The sequence below is a fragment of the Oryctolagus cuniculus genome, chromosome 13 (genome assembly GCF_051225735.1).
Source record: "Oryctolagus cuniculus isolate XC-2025 breed Fujian yellow rabbit chromosome 13, ASM5122573v1, whole genome shotgun sequence".
Lineage (NCBI taxonomy): Eukaryota > Metazoa > Chordata > Mammalia > Lagomorpha > Leporidae > Oryctolagus > Oryctolagus cuniculus.
This window is the reverse complement of record NC_142879.1, coordinates 43,274,804-43,294,671: the sequence shown is the minus strand read 5'-3', so window position 1 is coordinate 43,294,671 and position 19,868 is coordinate 43,274,804. Positions and strand designations below refer to the sequence as shown.

Genomic DNA, 19,868 nt, shown 5'->3' with positions numbered 1-19,868 from the left:
GGGAGCATCACTGGGAGCAAGACAAATCCTTTAAAGAACAATGACCTAGAGCCACTCGTGGGTAGAGGGATTAATGCTAGCAGAAAGTGGCTTTTCGTGCAGGAATTGCGCTGTAGTCCAGAGAAGCTGTAGGAGATAATACTGAGACCTTCCCACAGTGGGGTGAGGAAGGAAGGGACTGAGAAAATGTAGATGATATAGATGTGACCAGTTTACTTTTGCCAGGGAACAGAATTGGCCCGTCATTCTTCTGCCTTGTTGAATGTTTTCTGTGCTCAGCACTGTTAGTGTATCAGGTCTAATGTTAGAAGTTAGTGTTACTGAGAGCCCACTGGGGGTTGTCCACTGTGCTAGTACTTCACGTTCATGATCTCATTTGAGCCTCACAGGTACCTTGTGAAATGGGCTTTAGTATTACTCCATTTATAAGGGTTGAAGGGGCCTTGAAGCACTTAAGTAATTTGCCCAAGTGCACCTAATAAATGACTGAGCCAGAATTTAAAACCTGAATTGTATGATTCCAAGCCAGGCTTCTTAATAAGCACTCAAAGTTATTACTTTGGGAAAAAGTACAGATAGAAAGTACATTGATACACTGTTCCTGAAAAGGGAAAGTAGAATCATTGCATAACTATTTTAGTCTGCTGTTTATTATGTATATATATATATATATAATATGCTTTGGTTTTTGTAATAATAGACAAGAGCTTAGTGTTCAAAATAGAATATGACTCTAGGTTTTATTATGATTCTGCAAAATATATATGCTTTTTTCACTAACATTCTTCTCCTTGTTTTCAAAATTAGATCCAGAAAAATAAAGATGATATTATAAATTTAAAAGGAAGCACAATTGGTCTGCCTCAAAATATATCTAATCAAATCTATCAGCTCAATTCCAAGGTATGTCTGACTTTCACATTATAAGGGCAAGTGGGCTCACTTGAATGCAATCTATGCGTGGCCATTTTGCAGGAGATATACCAACTTTGTATGCTTTTAGAGATTGGCAGTGTAACTGGATTCTTTTGTTAAGTGGCATAATTCTAATGGAAGATATAAGTAGTGATGGACAGAGATAGGAAATTCTGTGGCAAGGATTATCAAAACTCAAGTACTGATAACAAACTTCTTATTGGTGAATTGAAAGCATTACTGTCATCTATGAAAATTCCTACTTTCACTGTGTGTAGCAATGAGTTAACTTATCAGTAAGTTGTACTGCTTTTAAAAAATACTTTGGGACATTGTGATGCAGTGGGTTAAGCTGCTGCTCTGGGTGACTGGATCCCACAATGTATCGTAAGTTTGAGTCCCGACTGCTCTGCTTTTTATCTGGCTTCTCGTTAATGCATTCTGGGATACATCAGAAGATGACTCAAGTATTGCATCCCTGCTGACCACACTGGAGACTGGATGCAGTTCTGGGTTCCTGGCTTTAGTCTGACCTAATCTTGGTTATTGTAGGCGTTTGTGGAATGAACCAGAGGCTGGACGCTCTCTCTCTCTCTCTCTCTCTCTCTCTCTCTCTCTGTCTTTCAAGTAGATTAAGATAAATAAAGAAATATTAAAAGTATTTTTTTAAAAAATTGGTGTGATGGAAGGGAATAGGAAGGCAAATTAGCCTAGAGGAAAAAGGAATGAAGAGGGAAAGATGATGAAGACAAGAAAAAACAAGAGAAAGTGAGTCCCTAACAGAGGGTGTTAAGTGAACACATATGTCAAGAGCACAAAATCAATCATGTGTGAAATGCCCTTGAACCAGCTAATCGATGGTTTTTTTCTTCCCTATTGCTAGCTTGTTGATCTTGAGAGGAAATTTCAAAGCATACAGCAGGTAAGTCCCCAAAACTACTAGATGTCTAGTATTTTTCACTGAAAGTATACTAAAAACACTGACAGAGCTGGCATTCTTATTTTAAGGTTGGATAGTTGGTCAATATCAAGGACTTGCTTTTTCCCATAATGCAATTCTCTTCCCAGGTTGTACTTCCCAGTATACAATTGAGGAGACTGAGTCTCAGAGAGATGAAGTGATCAGCACAAGGTCACTGTGCATGACCTTCAGAGTCTTCCCACCCTTAGCTCTCACCCACATGCTCCTTTTGCTCTCAGCCTTTAATGACGTTACAGTAGGTCCAAGCAAGCTACACATGGCCTGTTAGTGACCACCCAAATTGTTGATCTGGTATCAGGGACTGAGTTTTGAAAGGTCACATATCCTCTCTGACATTAAGCTCCAAAGTCTGGGGTGTTTTATGAAATACTCCACATTTCCTTAAAACTACATTTGTTAGTAATTAAATTGGATAAATTTGACAAATATTCCATAACTTTACTCCATGCTTATAGACTGGTCTTTGCAATTTTAGGCTTCTACCCCTTTTATAGGTAGCTGGCATCTTTAGTAGCCATGCCTTCTTTTTAGAGAAATGAACAGAATATCCTGTATTTAATGAACGTCTGGGGATTCCAGGTTAATGACCCACACCCTAGTATGGGTGTGTGTGGGAGCTTCAAAATGTTCTGGAAAATTCATGCTATTTTTTAATTCCACTTCACACAAACTTTTATGGAGCCCTTTTGTGTTCCTGATCTATTTTGATTATGTTTCAGGCACTGTGCTCTACTTTTGGTGTTTTCAGTTTGGCAAAGAAGTTTATACATTCCTTTACCTAACTTTGATAATATATGGCTCCTTCAGCTTTTATCTATTTAGGGGATGACAAGGAGCAAGGAACATTGTTATGGAACAGGACACAGTCTCCTAGAGTGCTGCATTGTTCCTGCCCAAGGTCAGGAACTGAAGGGCATGGCTGAAATGAGCTCATACTGTCCTCTTTCCTCCCTCCCCCCAGGAAGAGTTTTTAATGATTTTTCCAATGTGAATGCCTTTATGCCTTTATCTAAATCAAATGCTCTCTGGCCACCACAGTCCCTGCCAATCCCTATTGTCTTCCTCCTGACTGCTAACTGGTTTCCTGCTGGACCCCCATAGGCTTTGGAGATTTTAATACTCAAACAATATTGCTTTTGTACACCAGAAAAACTTCTAATGAGTTTGTGGTTAACATTCTTAATAGGATCCTTGGAAGGACAGAGCTAATTATAGCACTGGCAGGAAGATAGACAAATGGAATAAAGGAAGAAAACAAAACCCATCAAGAGACTTCCATACATGTGGTCCTGATTATGACAAACATAGAGAAAGAATGACCTTTACTGAGTCGATTCACTACCCACTGGCTCTCATTGTCATCTTTAAAATGAAGGAAACCGAATACATAAAAAACAATAGAAAGAATAGTTTACCCCTATTTTAACTTTTTAAAACAAGGAATTCGACTAGAAGTGATATTAACAAGACAGCTTTTGTTGCACATTCACTTGTTTTCTCTAAAGAAGTTCTCTTGGCTTCCAAAGACGTTAAAAATCTTACAAGACTGCGTTTGGTACTGATGTAGGGTAAGGTTCCCCAGGCTTTGTAGACAAAAGTAGGTCTGTTTGAGACTGTTCTGAATGCAGTCAGGTGAGCACAAGGGTGGAGGGTACATCTGAGCTGGCCACATTTCAAAAGAAAGGGTTATGTCATTTTAGCCCATGGGAGTAAGGGTAGCAGTGAAGGATGATCAGATTTCAAAGGCTTATCTGGATGTACCAAAGATAAGAATGACAGTCACAAGAGCCAGAACTTCCATTTTATTAGTGCAATAGGAATGTCCCTTGTTATTCCCACCTGAATCCTTTGTTTGGTCTGCTGACATCTTTCTCAGATGAACAATACTTCTCCAAAGAGTAGAATGAGAATCTTTTTCCTCATATCCATCCTACCAATAGTTAAAAGAGTGTAAAGAGCGAAGGAATAGGACTGAGGATAGGAAACACCTGTTTTGTCACAAGAACATTGATTTGGAGAGCAAGTAAGTAACTGATTGAAAGTCCAGCACTGAAATAGACCTTTCATTGCAGTCAGCTGCTGGTACCATCATCTAGTACCATCTCACTGACTGTCCTGTCTTTGTTTCAGACTGTTGACAAGAAAGTTTGCAGCAGCAATCCCTGCCAAAACGGTGGCACCTGTCTCAATCTGCATGATTCTTTTTTTTGTCTCTGTCCCTCACAGTGGAAGGTGAGTCACTTGGGTCCTTGTTTAAAAATGGTGATGAGTCAGCATCTGTGGTTTCCATGATATCCTCCAGACATATTTCGTTCTCTATCCAAAGTTTCTAGGCTTCTGTGGCCTTTCAAATCAGAATGAATTATACCATCAATGCCAAAACCCGAATATGATTCTATAACCCCCTGAAGTTAAGGAGGGTGTCAGTTGATTGAAGAACTGTGTAGAAGGGCATGATATTTCTGCTAACATTGAAATTGCTCAACCTTGGAAAGCACTGAATGAATTTGACATCCCTGTGGAAGGTGCTTTGCCCTTTCTAGTAATGTTGAAAATGTTCCTAACAAGCATATTACAAAGCCAGGCACAGAAAGAAACATGCTGTCTCTATATTTCCCCTTATATGTGGGAGCTAAAATTTAAATGAAAGAAAAAAAACTTTTGTGTGTATTAGACTGCTACAAATACAGTGTTTTGTCAAACTTCATTTTAAATCTTTTTCAAACAAACTGATAGGAATTTTTGCTACTATGGTTTTAATGATTTTGTGTCTATTTTAAAATTTACTTTATATGGCTGAAGTTGATAATTTTTTCATTTGATTACAGTTTATAGCCCTTGCCTATTTTCCTGCTCAACTATGGTCTTTTTACTTTTTAATTGTTGGATTGTATTTAGTGGAGCCATTAAGCCTTTGAATACAATGTAAATTAAAAATGTTAACTCAAATAGTAAATATTAAGTTAAAAAAGAAATTCTAATTGAAAACTATATTTGTGCTAAAACCTCGCAGTTCTTAAGTAGCACCATTGTGAAATGAGAATTTGTATAGATTCTCCTCATCTGGCTGCTATGATCTTACAAAGAGCTTATCGGTTCTATTACATTGCATATAAGTGGCAAAGGAGAAAAACCAGAGATTAATATTAGTATTTTTGGATTTGATTTTACCAAGGACTTAATTTACTATCCATGAGGAAATCCCTAAGCATATCTTAGGAATATTGTCCTCCAGATGCCCCTGTGATGTGGCCCCTTTGTTCTTTTTATGACCACAGGGTCCTCTCTGCTCAACTGATGTTAACGAATGTCAGATTTACTCAGGAACACCCTTGGGCTGCCAGAATGGAGCTACGTGTATGAATACAGCAGGGAGTTACAGGTAACTTTTTGGTTTTTTAGAATTAGGTGCATTTTAAAGGGTAAAACATCTCATAGTTAAGAGCATCCACAAGGAACTATTTGTATTGTAAGTAAAATTTGGTTCTCTATGAAGATATATGTAGCCCTTCTTGAACGGAAATACAGCTACTTTTACTTAGATGAACAGGGCTTGTGAGTCCTAAGTTCTTGCCCCATTTAAACAAAATCCTTTCTCTAGCAAACCTGAGAAACAGGAAAAAGGCACAGTGACTGGCATAGACATAGGTGTAGAGTGGTGCAAGATGAGCTGAAGCTTTAGTAAGAGTCAGAGCAGAGGTAGGGCAGCCAGGGAACAGTTCCAAGTAGAAAAGGGACAACTCACCATCCCAGTGTACCACTGCTGTCCTCATTGCATGCACTATGAAGCTCATAGTTTTAAAGGATCACTTTATTCAACACTATGTAAAAATGTTGATCATAATAAGACCAAAGATAGAACTGAGCCTTCATGAGTGAGTTAACTCACATGGCACTATTTCAACTAGCCACCAAGTCCCTGAGCACCTTCACCAGGCGATTTTATCTTCTCTTCTGATTTATTTGGTCAAATGACTTGTCCACGACATTCTCGTTTAGAGCAGGAATTGTCTTCTGCAGGGAACCTTCCCATTCCTGACTAAGCTAAGTTAGGCATCGCAGTGCCTCCATCATGGTCTAAGAACGTTGGTCATCAAAGCTGTGCTGGTTCACACATTCCCTTTTTAATAATTAAGGCCAACATTTGAAGGCAGATTACTGTCAAACTTAACTTCTGTAGTCCCTTAAAATCATGTTTCAAAAATCTTTAGAGATCATCTTTCCCTGTATTTTGACTGGTATCCTGTATTCTGAGATTATTCAGACTGAGAAAGTGGTCAGTTATGCCATAAACAATTCCTCCAGTGTTCTGAAGCATAATCCCCCAAGATTAAAATGCAATTATTTGCTGTCTTCCAAGTATCTTTGTGGTCTTATTGTTCAGTTCCCTTGTAACAATATCTATTCGGTTCTTTCCATCAAAAATGAGTGTAGTAATTTTGTTTCCATCCCTGTCATCTAACAGACTAAACCTCAAAAAGGCAGTCACAGCCCCTCTCTTTCCATTTAATTGATCATTGTGTTCTTTTGATCTCTTCTTTAAAACTCTTGCTCATTCCAGGTTATAAACTAAACTCATTCAGATTTCTGGCAGTTATGTCTGTGAGTTTAATAATTAGGCAAAGCCCAAATTAACCACCTCTAACTTAAAATTTAGTCTTATGTTGTTAGCTGATTTGAAATTGGCATGCATGGATTATGTTTGTTACATACTTAAGATGCAGATTGAGAAGTTTTTTCCGGAAAAAATTATGTTAGTTTCTTTGGGAACACGATGATGCTTTGTATATTTGATTTGATTTATTTCCATTGATATCACTGGCAGATTTAAAAACATTCAAAACTTAAGCAAGGAGGATAATCCCGTTTAAACTCAGGTGATAGTTATGTATTAAACTGATTATATCTTTCAGTTACTCAATGATATTAATATTGAACCCTGAACTGTAACAGGAGTTAAACTGTGACTATGGAAGTATATTTGACCTCTTTTCAAACACAAAATGAACTTGCAGTTTTTGGAGAGTGATTAACTTTCTTTATTCTTGTACAATCAAATTGTCACAAAAATGACTTCTGCTGAATCACTAATAACTAAGGCAGGAAAAATAAGTTAGCTTTAAAACTATTTATTTGTACATAAGGAGCTATGTAGATACTTTGAGAATATAGTTTGTACAAAAGTACTGTTCTTTTTGAGAGTGTAGGCATTTAGCACCATGGATTGGAGTGTCTGGGTTCAGGTCCTGGCTCTGTTCCCAAATCCAACTTTCTGTTAATGCAGCCCTTGGGAGGTAATGACTCAAATAGTTGGGTCCTTGTCACCAAAGTGAAATCTGGATTGGGTTTATAACCACTGGGCATTTGGGGAGTGAAACCAGAAGATAGAAGGTCTCTCTCTCTCTCCTTCCCTCCTAGTTTTTCAAATAAACAAAATTTAAAAAATTTTCAAAACCTGCCTTGTCAAAATAGCATGTAAAAATGCAAAGTCTTCCTGCTAATTCAATCTTTCAAAATATATGAATGTAATGTGGAAAAACAGTGGTGCAGGCCTAGGTTTTCATTATCTTCTGCCAGTTGCCATTTCTGTGTTCTTAGGCAGCGAGAATCTGTAAAATTAGATTAATAATACTTGTCTTTGAGGAAGCCTATAGCTTACTTGGTATCATTCTCTCTCCCTCTTTCTTAAATTATCTACACTTGAATGAGAGCAATGTACTTTATAGCTCTTTAGAGTATGGGATTAATGTTTACTCATCTCCAAGTGACTAGAGCAAAGGAGAATTTAGAGAGAGATAGGATTTAACTTCAGGTCCATAAACCAGACTCTTCTGTCAAATCTTGTCATTCTGCAATGACTAAGGCTTCATGGTAAGATGGATACTTATCACTTCCAGTAGATTTCTGAGCACTTCCTACAGAGGAATGCCTCTAAACCAAAATATGGAAACAGTGTTCAGAGGTTGATGCCATTATTTTATGAGAGACAGAAACAGAAAGAGTTGGTACATAGTTAGAGAGGGACAGATAATATATAGGATCAGAATTTAAACCTGGGCATTGTTGAACACTTAAATTTCTCATACACGGAAAATAGACTTCAAAAGTTAGTTGTAGTTTGTAAAATTTATAAAACATTTTTGGCAGGTGTGGGGTTGTAATAAAATAAACTTGGACCATGAAGTCACCTGGATAAAATGCTCAAATATGTCTATGAAATGTTCTGAAGTTCTGTAGTCCCCAAGAGTCTAGTTATATTTTCTTGAAGAATATTCTATGTACCAATGGGAGAGAGAGGAGGAGAGGGAACAGAATATGAGAAGGAAAGTATGGAAAGACAAAGATGGGGACAAGATAAATAGCTATGACTATAAATGAATAATTGAATTTGTCTTTAAGGTTAATCATTTGCAAATTAATTTACTTGAAAGACACACACACACAGAGATAGAGAGACAGAGAGAGACAGAGAGAGAGAGAGAAATATGCCAGCTGCTCAACAAATATCCGGGAACCAGGAACTGAAGCTAGGTCTTCCACATGGATGGCAGGACCCAACTACTTGAGCCATTGTCTGCTGCCTGCCAGGGTGTGCATTAACTGGAGGCTGGAGTTGGGAGCAGAGCCAGCATTCAAAACTCAGGCACTCCAATATGCAGGCATCTGAAATGGCATCTTAACTGTTAACACCAAATGCCAGCCCCAACTTCAATGATTTGTTGTTATTTTTCTATGGCCATGCCTTAATGAAAGAAACCATCTTGGAATGCTCAGGTACATAATTTATTAATGAAATGACTTTTACATAAATATATAGTGAGGTTGGGAATTGCATGGGACATATTTATACCAGAAAATGTTCATTTATCTGGAATTCATATTTAATTAGGCATCTTGTATTTCTCTGCTAAGCCTGGCAGCCGTGAATGTTGAGTGCATGGAAGCCATTCACCAACTTTCTTCATCTCTGGCTCTATTCGTTGACCTCTTCTTGTGAGGAGACTGCTGAGAGGTGCCACCCCAGCAATAGCTTCTGGAGCCCTCCATGGATACCCAAGTCTGTGCCAGAATGTGGCTCTTCATGCTGCTGCTGCTGCTGCTGCTGCTGCTTCTTCTTCTTCTTCTTCTTCTTCTTCTTCTTCTTCTTTTTTGACAGGCAGAGTGGATAGTGAGAGAGAGAGACAGAGAGAAAGGTCTTCCTTTTGCCGTTGGTTCACCCTCCAATGGCCGACACGGCCGGCACACCACGCTGATCCGATGGCAGGAGCCAGGTGCTTCTCCTGGTCTCCCATGGGGTGCAGGGCCCAAGCACCTGGGCCATCCTCCACTGCACTCCCTGGCCACAGCAGAGGGCTGGCCTGGAAGAGGGGCAACCGGGACAGAATCTGGTGCCCCGACCGGGATTAGAACCCGGTGTGCCGGCGCCACTAGGTGGAGGATTAGCCTAGTGAGCCGCGGCGCTGGCCTCTTCATGCTTCTTGAACAGCCAGGCTCTCATTTCTCACACATTCATTCACATTTTGTCATCTGCGGGCATTACCTGAGCTCATTGTACCTCAATGCATATTGTTAAAAGAGCTTCCTTGTCTCATGAGATGATCTCTTTTCCATAATACTCAGAAACTCAGCTCAAGGTTCCAGATATGGGAGCTGGGTATGGCCATGCAGGAGTTCACTGTTCTTTTAATTTGATCCCTGGAACTAATTGTCAGTTCACTCCATCAAGATTTTTCCTGTAATTTCTGCTCAATTCCAGTAATTGGTGACCTGTGGGCTTGACATTTCCACTGTATCAGGTGTGCTTAGACATGTGAGTCAGCTTGGGCTCTGGGACTCTTCTATCTATTCCTCTTCCCCTTGCTTCCACACTCATACCTTAAAGGTTATCTTTTAAGCTGCAGTGCAGATATAAAGCTAAACTACATCAGCAACTTTAAAAATTACTATGGTTTGAAACAACCTGGCTTATTTGATTATTGTTAGACTGAAATCTTGTAACGAAGCACCTACTGCTGACTTAGGTGTTATGTAATGATTACTCGTATTTTGTGATGGATTAAAATGGGGCAATGAAAGAGAGCACTATGTTATATATTTTTTAGAATATATCTCCTTTGTCATATAATTATAACTAGCATAGACTCTAAGATGTGCGCATTGCTTAGTGGGTGGGATTATACAACTGTAGAGAGTATGCAGGAATTATCAGTTCAGTCAGGGTCACCTGTGCTTACTGGATGGGTCAGCTGTTTAGACAACCAACAGATTTTCTGATCTCTTCCTTTATTTTCTTGAACTAACTCCTTCACCCTCAGTTTATAGATTTCTGACCTTTGAAAACCTTGATTGATGGCCTGATACCAGAAGAATTTATAGTGGCAGGCTTACCAGATATTGTCGTGATTTTCTAACGCTGTATTAGCAAAGGTAACACATGTATTCAATTCACCACATGGGACAGAACGAAGTGATTTTTCTTCCAAGACTCCAGTCAGTGAATGTGTTATTGCTCTGTAATTCAATGCTACCTTTGTTGATTTGAAATTTTAATTTTTAAAAAAATTCATTTAGGCCGGCGCCGCGGCTCACTAGGCTAATCCTCCGCCTAGCGGCGCCGGCACATCGGGTTCTAGTCCCAGTCGGGGCGCCGGATTCTGTCCCGGTTGCCCCTCTTCCAGGCCAGCCCTCTGCTGTGGCCAGGGAGTGCAGTGGAGGATGGCCCAGGTGCTTGGGCCCTGCACCCCATGGGAGACCAGGAAAAGCACCTGGCTCCTGGCTCCTGCCATCGGATCAGCGCGGTGCGCTGGCCGCAGTGCGCCGGCCGCGGCGGCCATTGGAGGGTGAACCAACGGCAAAGGAAGACCTTTCTCTCTGTCTCTCTCTCTCACTGTCCACTCTGCCTGTCAAAAAAAAAAATAAATAAAATAAAAAAAAATTCATTTATTTATTTACCTGAAAGGCAGAGGTATACACACACACACACACACACACACCCCCCTAGGGAGCAGAGAGAGAGGGAGAGAAAGAGAGAGAGAGAGAAAGAAGGAGAGACTGAGACAGAGAGAACCAGACAGGCATACAGATAGAGTTCTTACCTGCTGATTTACTCCCCAAATGTACACGGTAGCCAGGGCTGGGCCAAGGTGGGTTGAGTCTGAAGCTAGAAACTAGGACCTGAATACAGGTCTCCCATGTGGGTGACAGAAACCTCACCACTTGAACCCTGCAACCTCCTAGGGTCTGCATTATTAGGAAGTTAGAGCCAGATACCAAATTCACATTCTCTGATATGGGATGTACTCATCTCAACCAACATCTTATCTCCTAGGCTAAAGCCCATCTCCTTTTGCTAATGGATGGTAAGTGACAGATTGACCTTGAAGCACAAGCCCTGACGCTATGTCTTTTGTAACCAACAGTTGTCAATGCACACCTGAGACATATGGACCCCAGTGTGCATCCAAATACGATGACTGTCAAGCGGGCTCCAAGGATCGATGTGTCCATGGTATCTGTGAGGATTTAGACCGCGAGCAACAAGGAGTGGTGAGTCCCTTCCCCAAACATGACTGCTTGTAGGAAGCCATGGTTTTTAGTTCCTCATCCTGTGCTGACTGCACGAGCACTGCCCTGTGGAGCTGCAGAAGAGAAGTCACTTCCTACTCGTAAGTATGGTACAGGCAAACAGGGGAGATGAGCTGTGTGGAAAACAGACCCAGAGGTTAAAATTTCATTGTATAGGCCGGTGCCGCGGCTCACTAGGCTAATCCTCCGCCTAGCGGCGCCGGCACACCGGGTTCTAGTCCCGGTCGGGGCGCCGGATTCTGTCCCGGTTGCCCCTCTTCCAGGCCAGCCCTCTGCTGTGGCCAGGGAGTGCAGTGGAGGAAGGCCCAGGTGCTTGGGCCCTGCACCCCATGGGAGACCAGGAAAAGCACCTGGCTCCTGGCTCCTGCCATCGGATCAGCGCGGTGCGCCGGCCGCAGCGCGCCAGCCGCGGCGGCCATTGGAGGGTGAACCAACGGCAAAAGGAAGACCTTTCTCTCTGTCTCTCTCTCTCACTGTCCACTCTGCCTGTCAAAAAATAAAAAAAAAAAAATTTTCATTGTATAAAATACTAGCATCTTTATTATCCCTTCATGAGTCTCTCTGTGAGACATGACCTTTTCTTGGCCTTGTGAATATTAACACTGATGAGATGTGGATGCACAAAAGGCCCAGTCTTCTTGACCAAATGCAATTTTAAGGAGTCTGGAATCTTCTGGCCCTGAAGTGACACCACCTCTAGGATTATACTTAGCTGGAGACCCTGTGTGCCCTGGGTCCTGATGACCTTGACTCTTGACTTTCAAGGTGGCCCATTCCCATCCAGCTTGGCACTTTATAACTTCAGTTCTTTATTTTTAGCTCTTTTTTTCTCTTGCCCATTTGTTGGAAAATGGTTCCCTTCCAGTGGCTGGGGAGAGAGGGGGATGGAGAATGGATGGGAAGGAAGGGAGACACTTTCAAAAAGGAAACAAACAGAAGTATTTTCCAATGTCTGTGCCTAGAGGGGTGTTTTTTCCTCTACAAGCACAGCAGGCTGAGCTGATAGGCGGTAATTATATTGACTTACAGTTCTTGATTGTTGTTACTCCTTCTCTGACATCATTGGGAAAATTATAGGTTTCTCTTACCCTGAAATAAAGATGTTTCCCTTTTTGCAGTCTGGCCTAAATGCTTAAATCAAATAGGAAGAAAAGAGAAGCCACTGACTTGGCCTTATGGAAATGAACATGAGAGGATTAGCAGGTTGGGGCTTGGCGAGATTTCCAAAGGCTATTCCTGCTCCTTTTCATGACTGTCTTTGCTCATGCTGTTGTCGTTCTGCCAGGCCAAGTACAGATGTATCTGCGAGGCTGGGTGGACTTTCACATCAGATGACCCTGCTTGCACAGTGGATAAAGATGAGTGCAGCCTGCAGCCTTGCTCAGCACTTGTACAGTGTTTCAACACTCCTGGTTCATTCTATTGTGGACCCTGTCCAACAGGTATGCTCTAAGGGCCACCTGATAGCTCACATGTGACAGGCAGGAAAAGTGCCAGAACCAACTTCCTTCCCCTGTACATAGATAAGGAGAACATTCTTAGGAAGTGTTTGAATCTAGTTTCATGTCCTATGTCACTAACTTTCACTCAAGACCACCTTACTGTGGTAACAGTTCTGCCACAGAAGTGGGAGAATTGTCCAAAAAGGGCATAGTTAGCCATGGGATTTGTAAGAGCAACAGTTGTATTGCCCTGGCCATCAGCTGACTAGACTGGAGGTCCAAAGGCACGTACTCTCGTTTCACTTTCATACTAAGCAGATGTTTGTAAACTTGGGTAAATTCCTTGATTTCTTGGTGTCTCCACTAGTCAGGTAGTTTGCACCTTTTTGTGTCATTAGACTACCAGGTGGCGTTGCTGTAAATAGGAGTCTCCATCTCCAACACAGCCCCACAGAGACTGAATCTAAGAGATGCCATAAACTGAGTCACCGAAAACATGGCTTTGTACTCAGGGACTGCCTGCATTTGGATCCAGGTTTCATCTCTTACTGTAGTGCAATATGGCCATCCTCCTTGCAACATATATTTGTAGGATACTGATTGTCAGCAAAGAATTGTGCTTTGTGCACTGGTAAGCAATTAGCCAGGCCTCCGGCTGATTACAAGGCTTTCTCTGCACTGTCTGGGTGTTTTCAGAGAGTGGAACACGGAGTATCTTAATAGTAGTTGTTCATTTATGGGCCCATCTTTAAGGTATGTTGAAAACAATTTATTTTAATTCTTGCAACTACACAAAACTGAGTCCTAGCAGGAATTGGTATTTTTCACATTTTAAAATATGAGTACTTGAGGCTTAGAAAGGTCAAATGAACTTCCCAAGATCACATATCTTAGAAGTAGCCAAGATCCAAACCCAGGTCTGCCTGACATTGGATCTGAGCTGAGCTGTTGAATATTCTTACTCTGTCTTGTCAAGGAACGCCACACACCTAAGTGTTAACTAAGTGACCTTTGCTTTAGTGATTTTTTCTATGTTATATGTTTATAACTTGTGTAACTAGAAAGAAATTGTAAAAACATGTGAAGACATTTTCTCTCAGTTCTCAGAGGTTAGGAAATTTGCAAATAATCACTTTCTTTTCTTTTCTTTTCTTTTTTTTTTTTTTTTTTTTTTTTTTGACAGGCAGAGTGGATAGTGAGAGAGAGAGAGAGAGAGAAAGGTCTTCCTTTGCCATGGGTTCACCCTCCAATGGCTGCTGCGGCCGGCGCACCGCGCTGATCCGAAGCCAGGAGCCAGGTGCTTCTCCTGGTCTCCCATGGGGGTGCAGGGCCCAAGCACTTGGGCCATCCTCCACTGCACTCCCTGGCCACAGCAAAGAGCTGGCCTGGAAGAGGGGCAACCAGGACAGAATCCGGCGCGCCGACCGGGACTAGAACCCGGTGTGCCGGCGCCGCTAGGTGGAGGATTAGCCTAGTGAGCTGCGGCGCCAGCCCAATAATCACTTTCTTGAAGGTCATGTGTCAGTAATAACCTTTAAAACCTCAAAATCAGAAAAATAATTTAGATTAGAAGATGGGCAATGTGTTCCTACATTTCTACTTTTATTATTGAGAAAAAAGAAATATTAGCTTTTTGTTTTTCCTGTTAATAACTCTAATTTTCTTGTATATTAATGTAATACTCATAAATGCTACTTATAAAATAAAAAGAAACTATTAAAATATAAAAAACAAAACAGACAAATCCCAATCTGATCACCCAGAAGACTGCCATGAATATTTGGATGTATTTCCTCTCACCTTTTTTTCTTTGTACTCACTTCATCATGCACAAACAGGATAATTTTGTTAGGTAAGGTTCTTAGAAGGGGACTATATGTGGGTGAAAGATAGAAATATCTTAAAGGATTTATAAGTTTTTAAACCAACTTATAACTTTAATACTTTGAATTATATAGGTGATACAACATTGGAATTATTGAATAACACAGAGTGACTAAAGTGAAAAGATTCTCTTTTTAACCATCAGTCCTCCCGACAAGACCATGGTTAGCCATTCATTCTCTCGTCCACCTTTACTTCACTCTTACAAGTACATAGGCTTTACACAGAATTCCTTCCTCAAATTGGGAACAATATTTAAAATAATATTGTAAAATTTTATATTTTTCAATTAGAATATGTATAGGAAAACCATTTCAATTTGTGTGTGTACATGTATGCAGGTGCAGATATATACATGTTACTAAAATTATTTTTACTATTCAGTGGTATAGATGAGTCATAAGGCACATTTCTTTTTTTAACTTTTATTTAATAAATATAAATTTCCAAAGTACAACTTTTGGATTATAGCGGCTTTTCCCCCCCATAACCTCCCTCCCACCTGCAACCATCCCATCTCCCACTCCCTCTCCCATCCCATTCACATCAAGATTCATTTTCAATTATCTTTATATACAGAAGATCATTTAGTATATACTAAGTAAAGATTTCAACAGTTTGCACCCACACAGTTGCACAAAGTATAAAGTACTGTTTGAGTACTAGTTATACCATTAATTCACATAGTACAACACATTAAAGACAAAGATCTTACATGGGGAGTAAGCGCACAGTGACTCCTGTTGTTGATTTAACAATTGACATTCTTATTTATGGCATCAGTAATCACTTGAGGCTCTTGTCATGAGCTGCCAAGGCTATGGAAGCCTCTTGAGTTTGCCAACTCTGATCTTATTTAGACAAGGCCATAGTCAAAATGGAAATTCTCTCCTCCCTTCAGAGAAAGGTACCTCCTTCTTTGATGGCCCGTTCTTTCCACTGGGATCTCACTTACAGAGACCTTTCATTTAGCTCATTTTTTTTTTTTTTCAGAATGTCTTGGCTTTCCATGACTGAAATACTTTCATGGGCTCTTCAGCCAGATCTGAATGTCTTAAGGGCTGATCCTAAGGCCAGAATGCTGTTTAGGACATCTGATAAGGCACATTTCTATGCCTCTATTGACCACTGAGTTTTAAAAAAAAAATTCCTGTTAATACAATACTGCAGTAGACATTCTCTTTACCTACATCTTAATATACTAGGAGTTTTAGCACCCAGAATAAATTTTAAGAAATGGAATTGTTAGTCAAAGGGTATGTACTTTTCAAAAATGTAATGAATACTGCCAGATGGCTTAGTGTCCAACTAACTGTGTATAATAGTATCTATTTTTCCACTGTTTTGCTAGGATTTGATTCCAAAAATTTTAAATACTTTTTGCTAATTTAATAGATTTTAATCTGTAATTTTTTGAGTAGAGCATATTTTTCTATGTGTGAACTATTTATATTTGTTCTTTGTTGACTTGTCCATAGAACTAACCTTTAAAATATTGTTTTCCTAGGTTGGAAAGGAAATGGATATACTTGCCAAGATATTAATGAATGTGAAATAAATAATGGTGGCTGTTCAGTAGCTCCACTTGTTAGCTGTGTGAATACACTTGGATCATATCACTGTCAGCCTTGTCCACCAGGTACTGCATCAGAATTCCTTTTACAATTACAGACAACATATATGTTTGAAAATAGAATCTGTGCTACATTTTATTTTAATTTGTTTTTAATTTTGAAAATTATTTATTTATCTGAAAGGAAGAGAGACAGAGAGAAAGCTTCAGAGTGAGACAGAAAGCTCTTCCATCTGCTGATTCACTCCCTCAAATGCCCACAACAGCCAGGGATGGGCCAGGCCTAAAGTCAGGAGTCCAGAACTCCATCCAAGTCTTCCATGTGGGTGGCAAGGGTGCAAGTACTTGAGCCCACAAGTACCCACTGCCTCCTGGGGTGTGCGTTAGCAGGAATTTGGCATCAAAAGTGGAGTTGGGACTCAAACCCAGGCACTCTGATGTGGGATGCAGGCATCCCAAGCGGTGTCTTAAGCATTGAGCCAAACTCCTGCTCCTTGCCCTCCATTTTAAATATAATTTCTGTGTAATGAGAGAAACTGAATGGCACAGAAAATTTACTTGTGGATCCAGGACACATCATTACAACTATAATAGAATAAAGAATAAAAGAATTTTTAATCTGAATGGAAAGAAACAAGCCTTTACAAACTGAAATAGTTATTGAGATAAATAAGAATTTGAAAAATTTTCCATGTGGATCATAGATCTGTTGCTCTTGTGTTCCCACTAGTAATTTATTGATATAACACACTCTTGTGATGTTTTCCACATGAAGTTCACTAAATCATGGGCATGCTAGTTTCCTTTTTCTTCTGGAAAGAAGTCATCACTGGTCTTCTCTAATCTAAATCAAGTTGCTGTCTAAGAAGTCCAGAGATTCTAAGAGATAAATTGAAACCTTGTATGTTTTAATAGCATGAAATAACAGTACTTTGGACTTGGATGGCAATTTACCTGTAAGAATAACAGAGTCACTATAATGGTAAAATGTCAACTTCTCTAGTGTCAGCACTTTCTAAGTCACCAACAGTTGCACACTTTTCTTTTTTCATTAGAAACAACCCAGAATGTTATTTATGAAGTCAGATCACCAAGACTTATTGTTTTTTTTCTTAATTATGGGAATATGCATGATATTTTACATTAACATCTTCTGTTTTGATGAGAAAGGATCTCTACTTCGTCTGCTTGGAGACATTTGATTGTCAGATTGGCATTCTCCTTCTCTCCTCTTATTGGTGTGTTTCTCATGCCCCTCTTCTTGCTCTGATCAGGGTACCAGGGTGATGGAAGAGTGTGCACACTCATAGACATCTGCTCAGTCAATAATGGAGGCTGCCACCCCGATGCATCATGCTCCTCGGCTCTAGGTAAAACGTCATTTCTCTATGTGGCTTTGAGTGTTCCAGCATGACCCTGCAGAACAGTGCAATCATTTTAAAACACAGTTCCCATTTTCAAAATTCTTATTTTGACCTTCAAACACATTTGGCCCATGTTATAAAACCATAATTTGTGTTTTTGAAAAGGCAAGTTGTCTGTGATCTTTAGTAATATAGTCTAATTTTGGAGTTATTTCTCAAGGTAATTAAGCCAGCTATTAACTCCTGGCTCTGATGCAGAGACCAGGAAGGAGAACAGGAGGGAGGTGAATATGCAATCTTCCTCTAGGAATTCTTCTATTTCCACGCGTTGGCTAGAGTGGGGCTACATGGCTAAACCTGACTGCCAAGTGAGGCTGGGAAGTGTGGTCTTTATTTCAGGCATCATGAATCCAGCTGAAATAAGGAGCTCACTGTGAAGGAAGGGGAATGGATCAGGAGCAGAAACCAACAGTGTCTGCAATGCTGCACAGAGGGGTCAGCTCCTCTAACTCACGTCATAAGTGAATATTGCTAACTTTGCTCTGAGAATATAGTATCTATATGCACTTTCCAAAAGCATATGAAAACATCTTTGACAATATTTACTGTTGTTATTTTTCATCTTGCTCAATTTTATAGGCAGAAATTAGTTTCCCATTATTTTCACTTATGCCTGATTCTCAAAATGTTTGTGGAAAATGCTTATTGTGTAAACACTATACATGAATTTAAAAAACATTGGCACCGAAGTAAACTTATATTTTAATTCCATTTAAGTCCTCTTGTACTTTTTGATTACTAATAATTAATAATTATCATATCTAGTGTCAGTTTTTATTTGTTGTTGCCCTTTGCTCAATTGTTTTTTTATTGATTTGTAAAATTTGATTATGTAGTAAAGACACCATCTCATTATCTGTCTTATGGTTTACATTTCTCCTGGCATGTTCTTTTTCTTTTAACTTATTGGTGGTATCTTCTATTTAGCAGCTTGTATCGTAATATAGTCAGAAAGATACATCTCCCCTTAATGTCAAGCAGAACTCTCTTAAAATAGTTGAGTAACTTTTTAATACTATTATGATTTGTTCAACATCAGTATCTTTCATCTTTTTAGATTTTTTTATTTATGGCATATATTTGTCCAAATAGATAGATCCAACTCCATTTATTGAATATGCTTCTTGCTATTTCAAAGTTACCACCTTTCCCCCCCTCACTTATCATATACATATGTCTCTCTCTCTCTATATATAGATATATATGTACTTATTACTAAATGCATATTAAATGTTTAATAATATATAGTTGTGGTTAAATGTGTGGCTTCTAGAAAAAGACTAATTCTATTTTTCCCCTGGTTCTACCACATTCTGTGTATCCTTAGTTAATTTCTCTGTATTTTAGTTCTTCATCTGTAATCTGGAACCAATCATAACCACTACCTCATAGAGCTCTTAAAAGGATTAAATGAGTCCATAACTGTAAAGTGTTTACAACAGATACTATTGTAAAAATAACTCCTTTTTTGTACAGTCATTATGGAAGATGCAAAGAAGAACTTTGTGTACTTTAGTTTTCTCTTTCCATAATTTTAGCAGCATTGGAGATTACTTACCCTGTTTTTCCCCTGTAAATGTTTTTATAAAAAGTTTATTTTTTTATTTATTTTTGGTTATTTATTTATTTATTTATTTGAGAGGTAGATTTACAGACAGTGAGATAGAGAGAGAGAGACAGAGAGAAAGGTCTTCCTTCTGTTGGTTCACTCCCCAAATGGCTGCAACGGCCAGAGCTATGCTGATCTGAAGCCAGGAGTCAGGTGTTTCCTCCTGGTCTCCCATGCGGGTGCAGAGGCCCAATTACTTGGGCCATCCTCCACTGCCTTCCCAGGCCACAGCTGAGAGCTGGACTGGAAGAGGAGCAACCAGGACTAGAACCCAACACCCACATGGGATGCCTGCACCACAGGTGGAGGATTAGCCAAGTGAGCCACGGTGCTTGCCCCTATTTTTTTTATTTTTGAAAGAGAGTGATAGAGAGAGAGAAAGATAGAGACAGAGATCCCATCAGCTGGTTCACTCCCCAGTGGCTGCAGTGGCTAGGGCTGGGCCAGGCCAAAG

At 39.9% G+C, this 19,868-nt stretch overlaps 1 protein-coding gene across 1 annotated transcript in view; it reads left to right on the top strand.

The window, feature by feature from the left end:
* CUBN (cubilin) overlaps nucleotides 1-19,868 on the top strand; it is a 283,377-nt gene that overhangs the window by 1,093 nt on the left and 262,416 nt on the right. Inside the window, exons 3-10 of the mRNA XM_051820614.3 lie at nucleotides 808-903; nucleotides 1,799-1,837; nucleotides 4,028-4,129; nucleotides 5,176-5,279; nucleotides 11,317-11,443; nucleotides 12,768-12,924; nucleotides 16,316-16,447; nucleotides 17,656-17,751. Coding sequence (XP_051676574.3) covers nucleotides 808-903; nucleotides 1,799-1,837; nucleotides 4,028-4,129; nucleotides 5,176-5,279; nucleotides 11,317-11,443; nucleotides 12,768-12,924; nucleotides 16,316-16,447; nucleotides 17,656-17,751 — 853 coding nt within the window. The remainder of the gene's footprint in view (nucleotides 1-807; nucleotides 904-1,798; nucleotides 1,838-4,027; nucleotides 4,130-5,175; nucleotides 5,280-11,316; nucleotides 11,444-12,767; nucleotides 12,925-16,315; nucleotides 16,448-17,655; nucleotides 17,752-19,868) is intronic.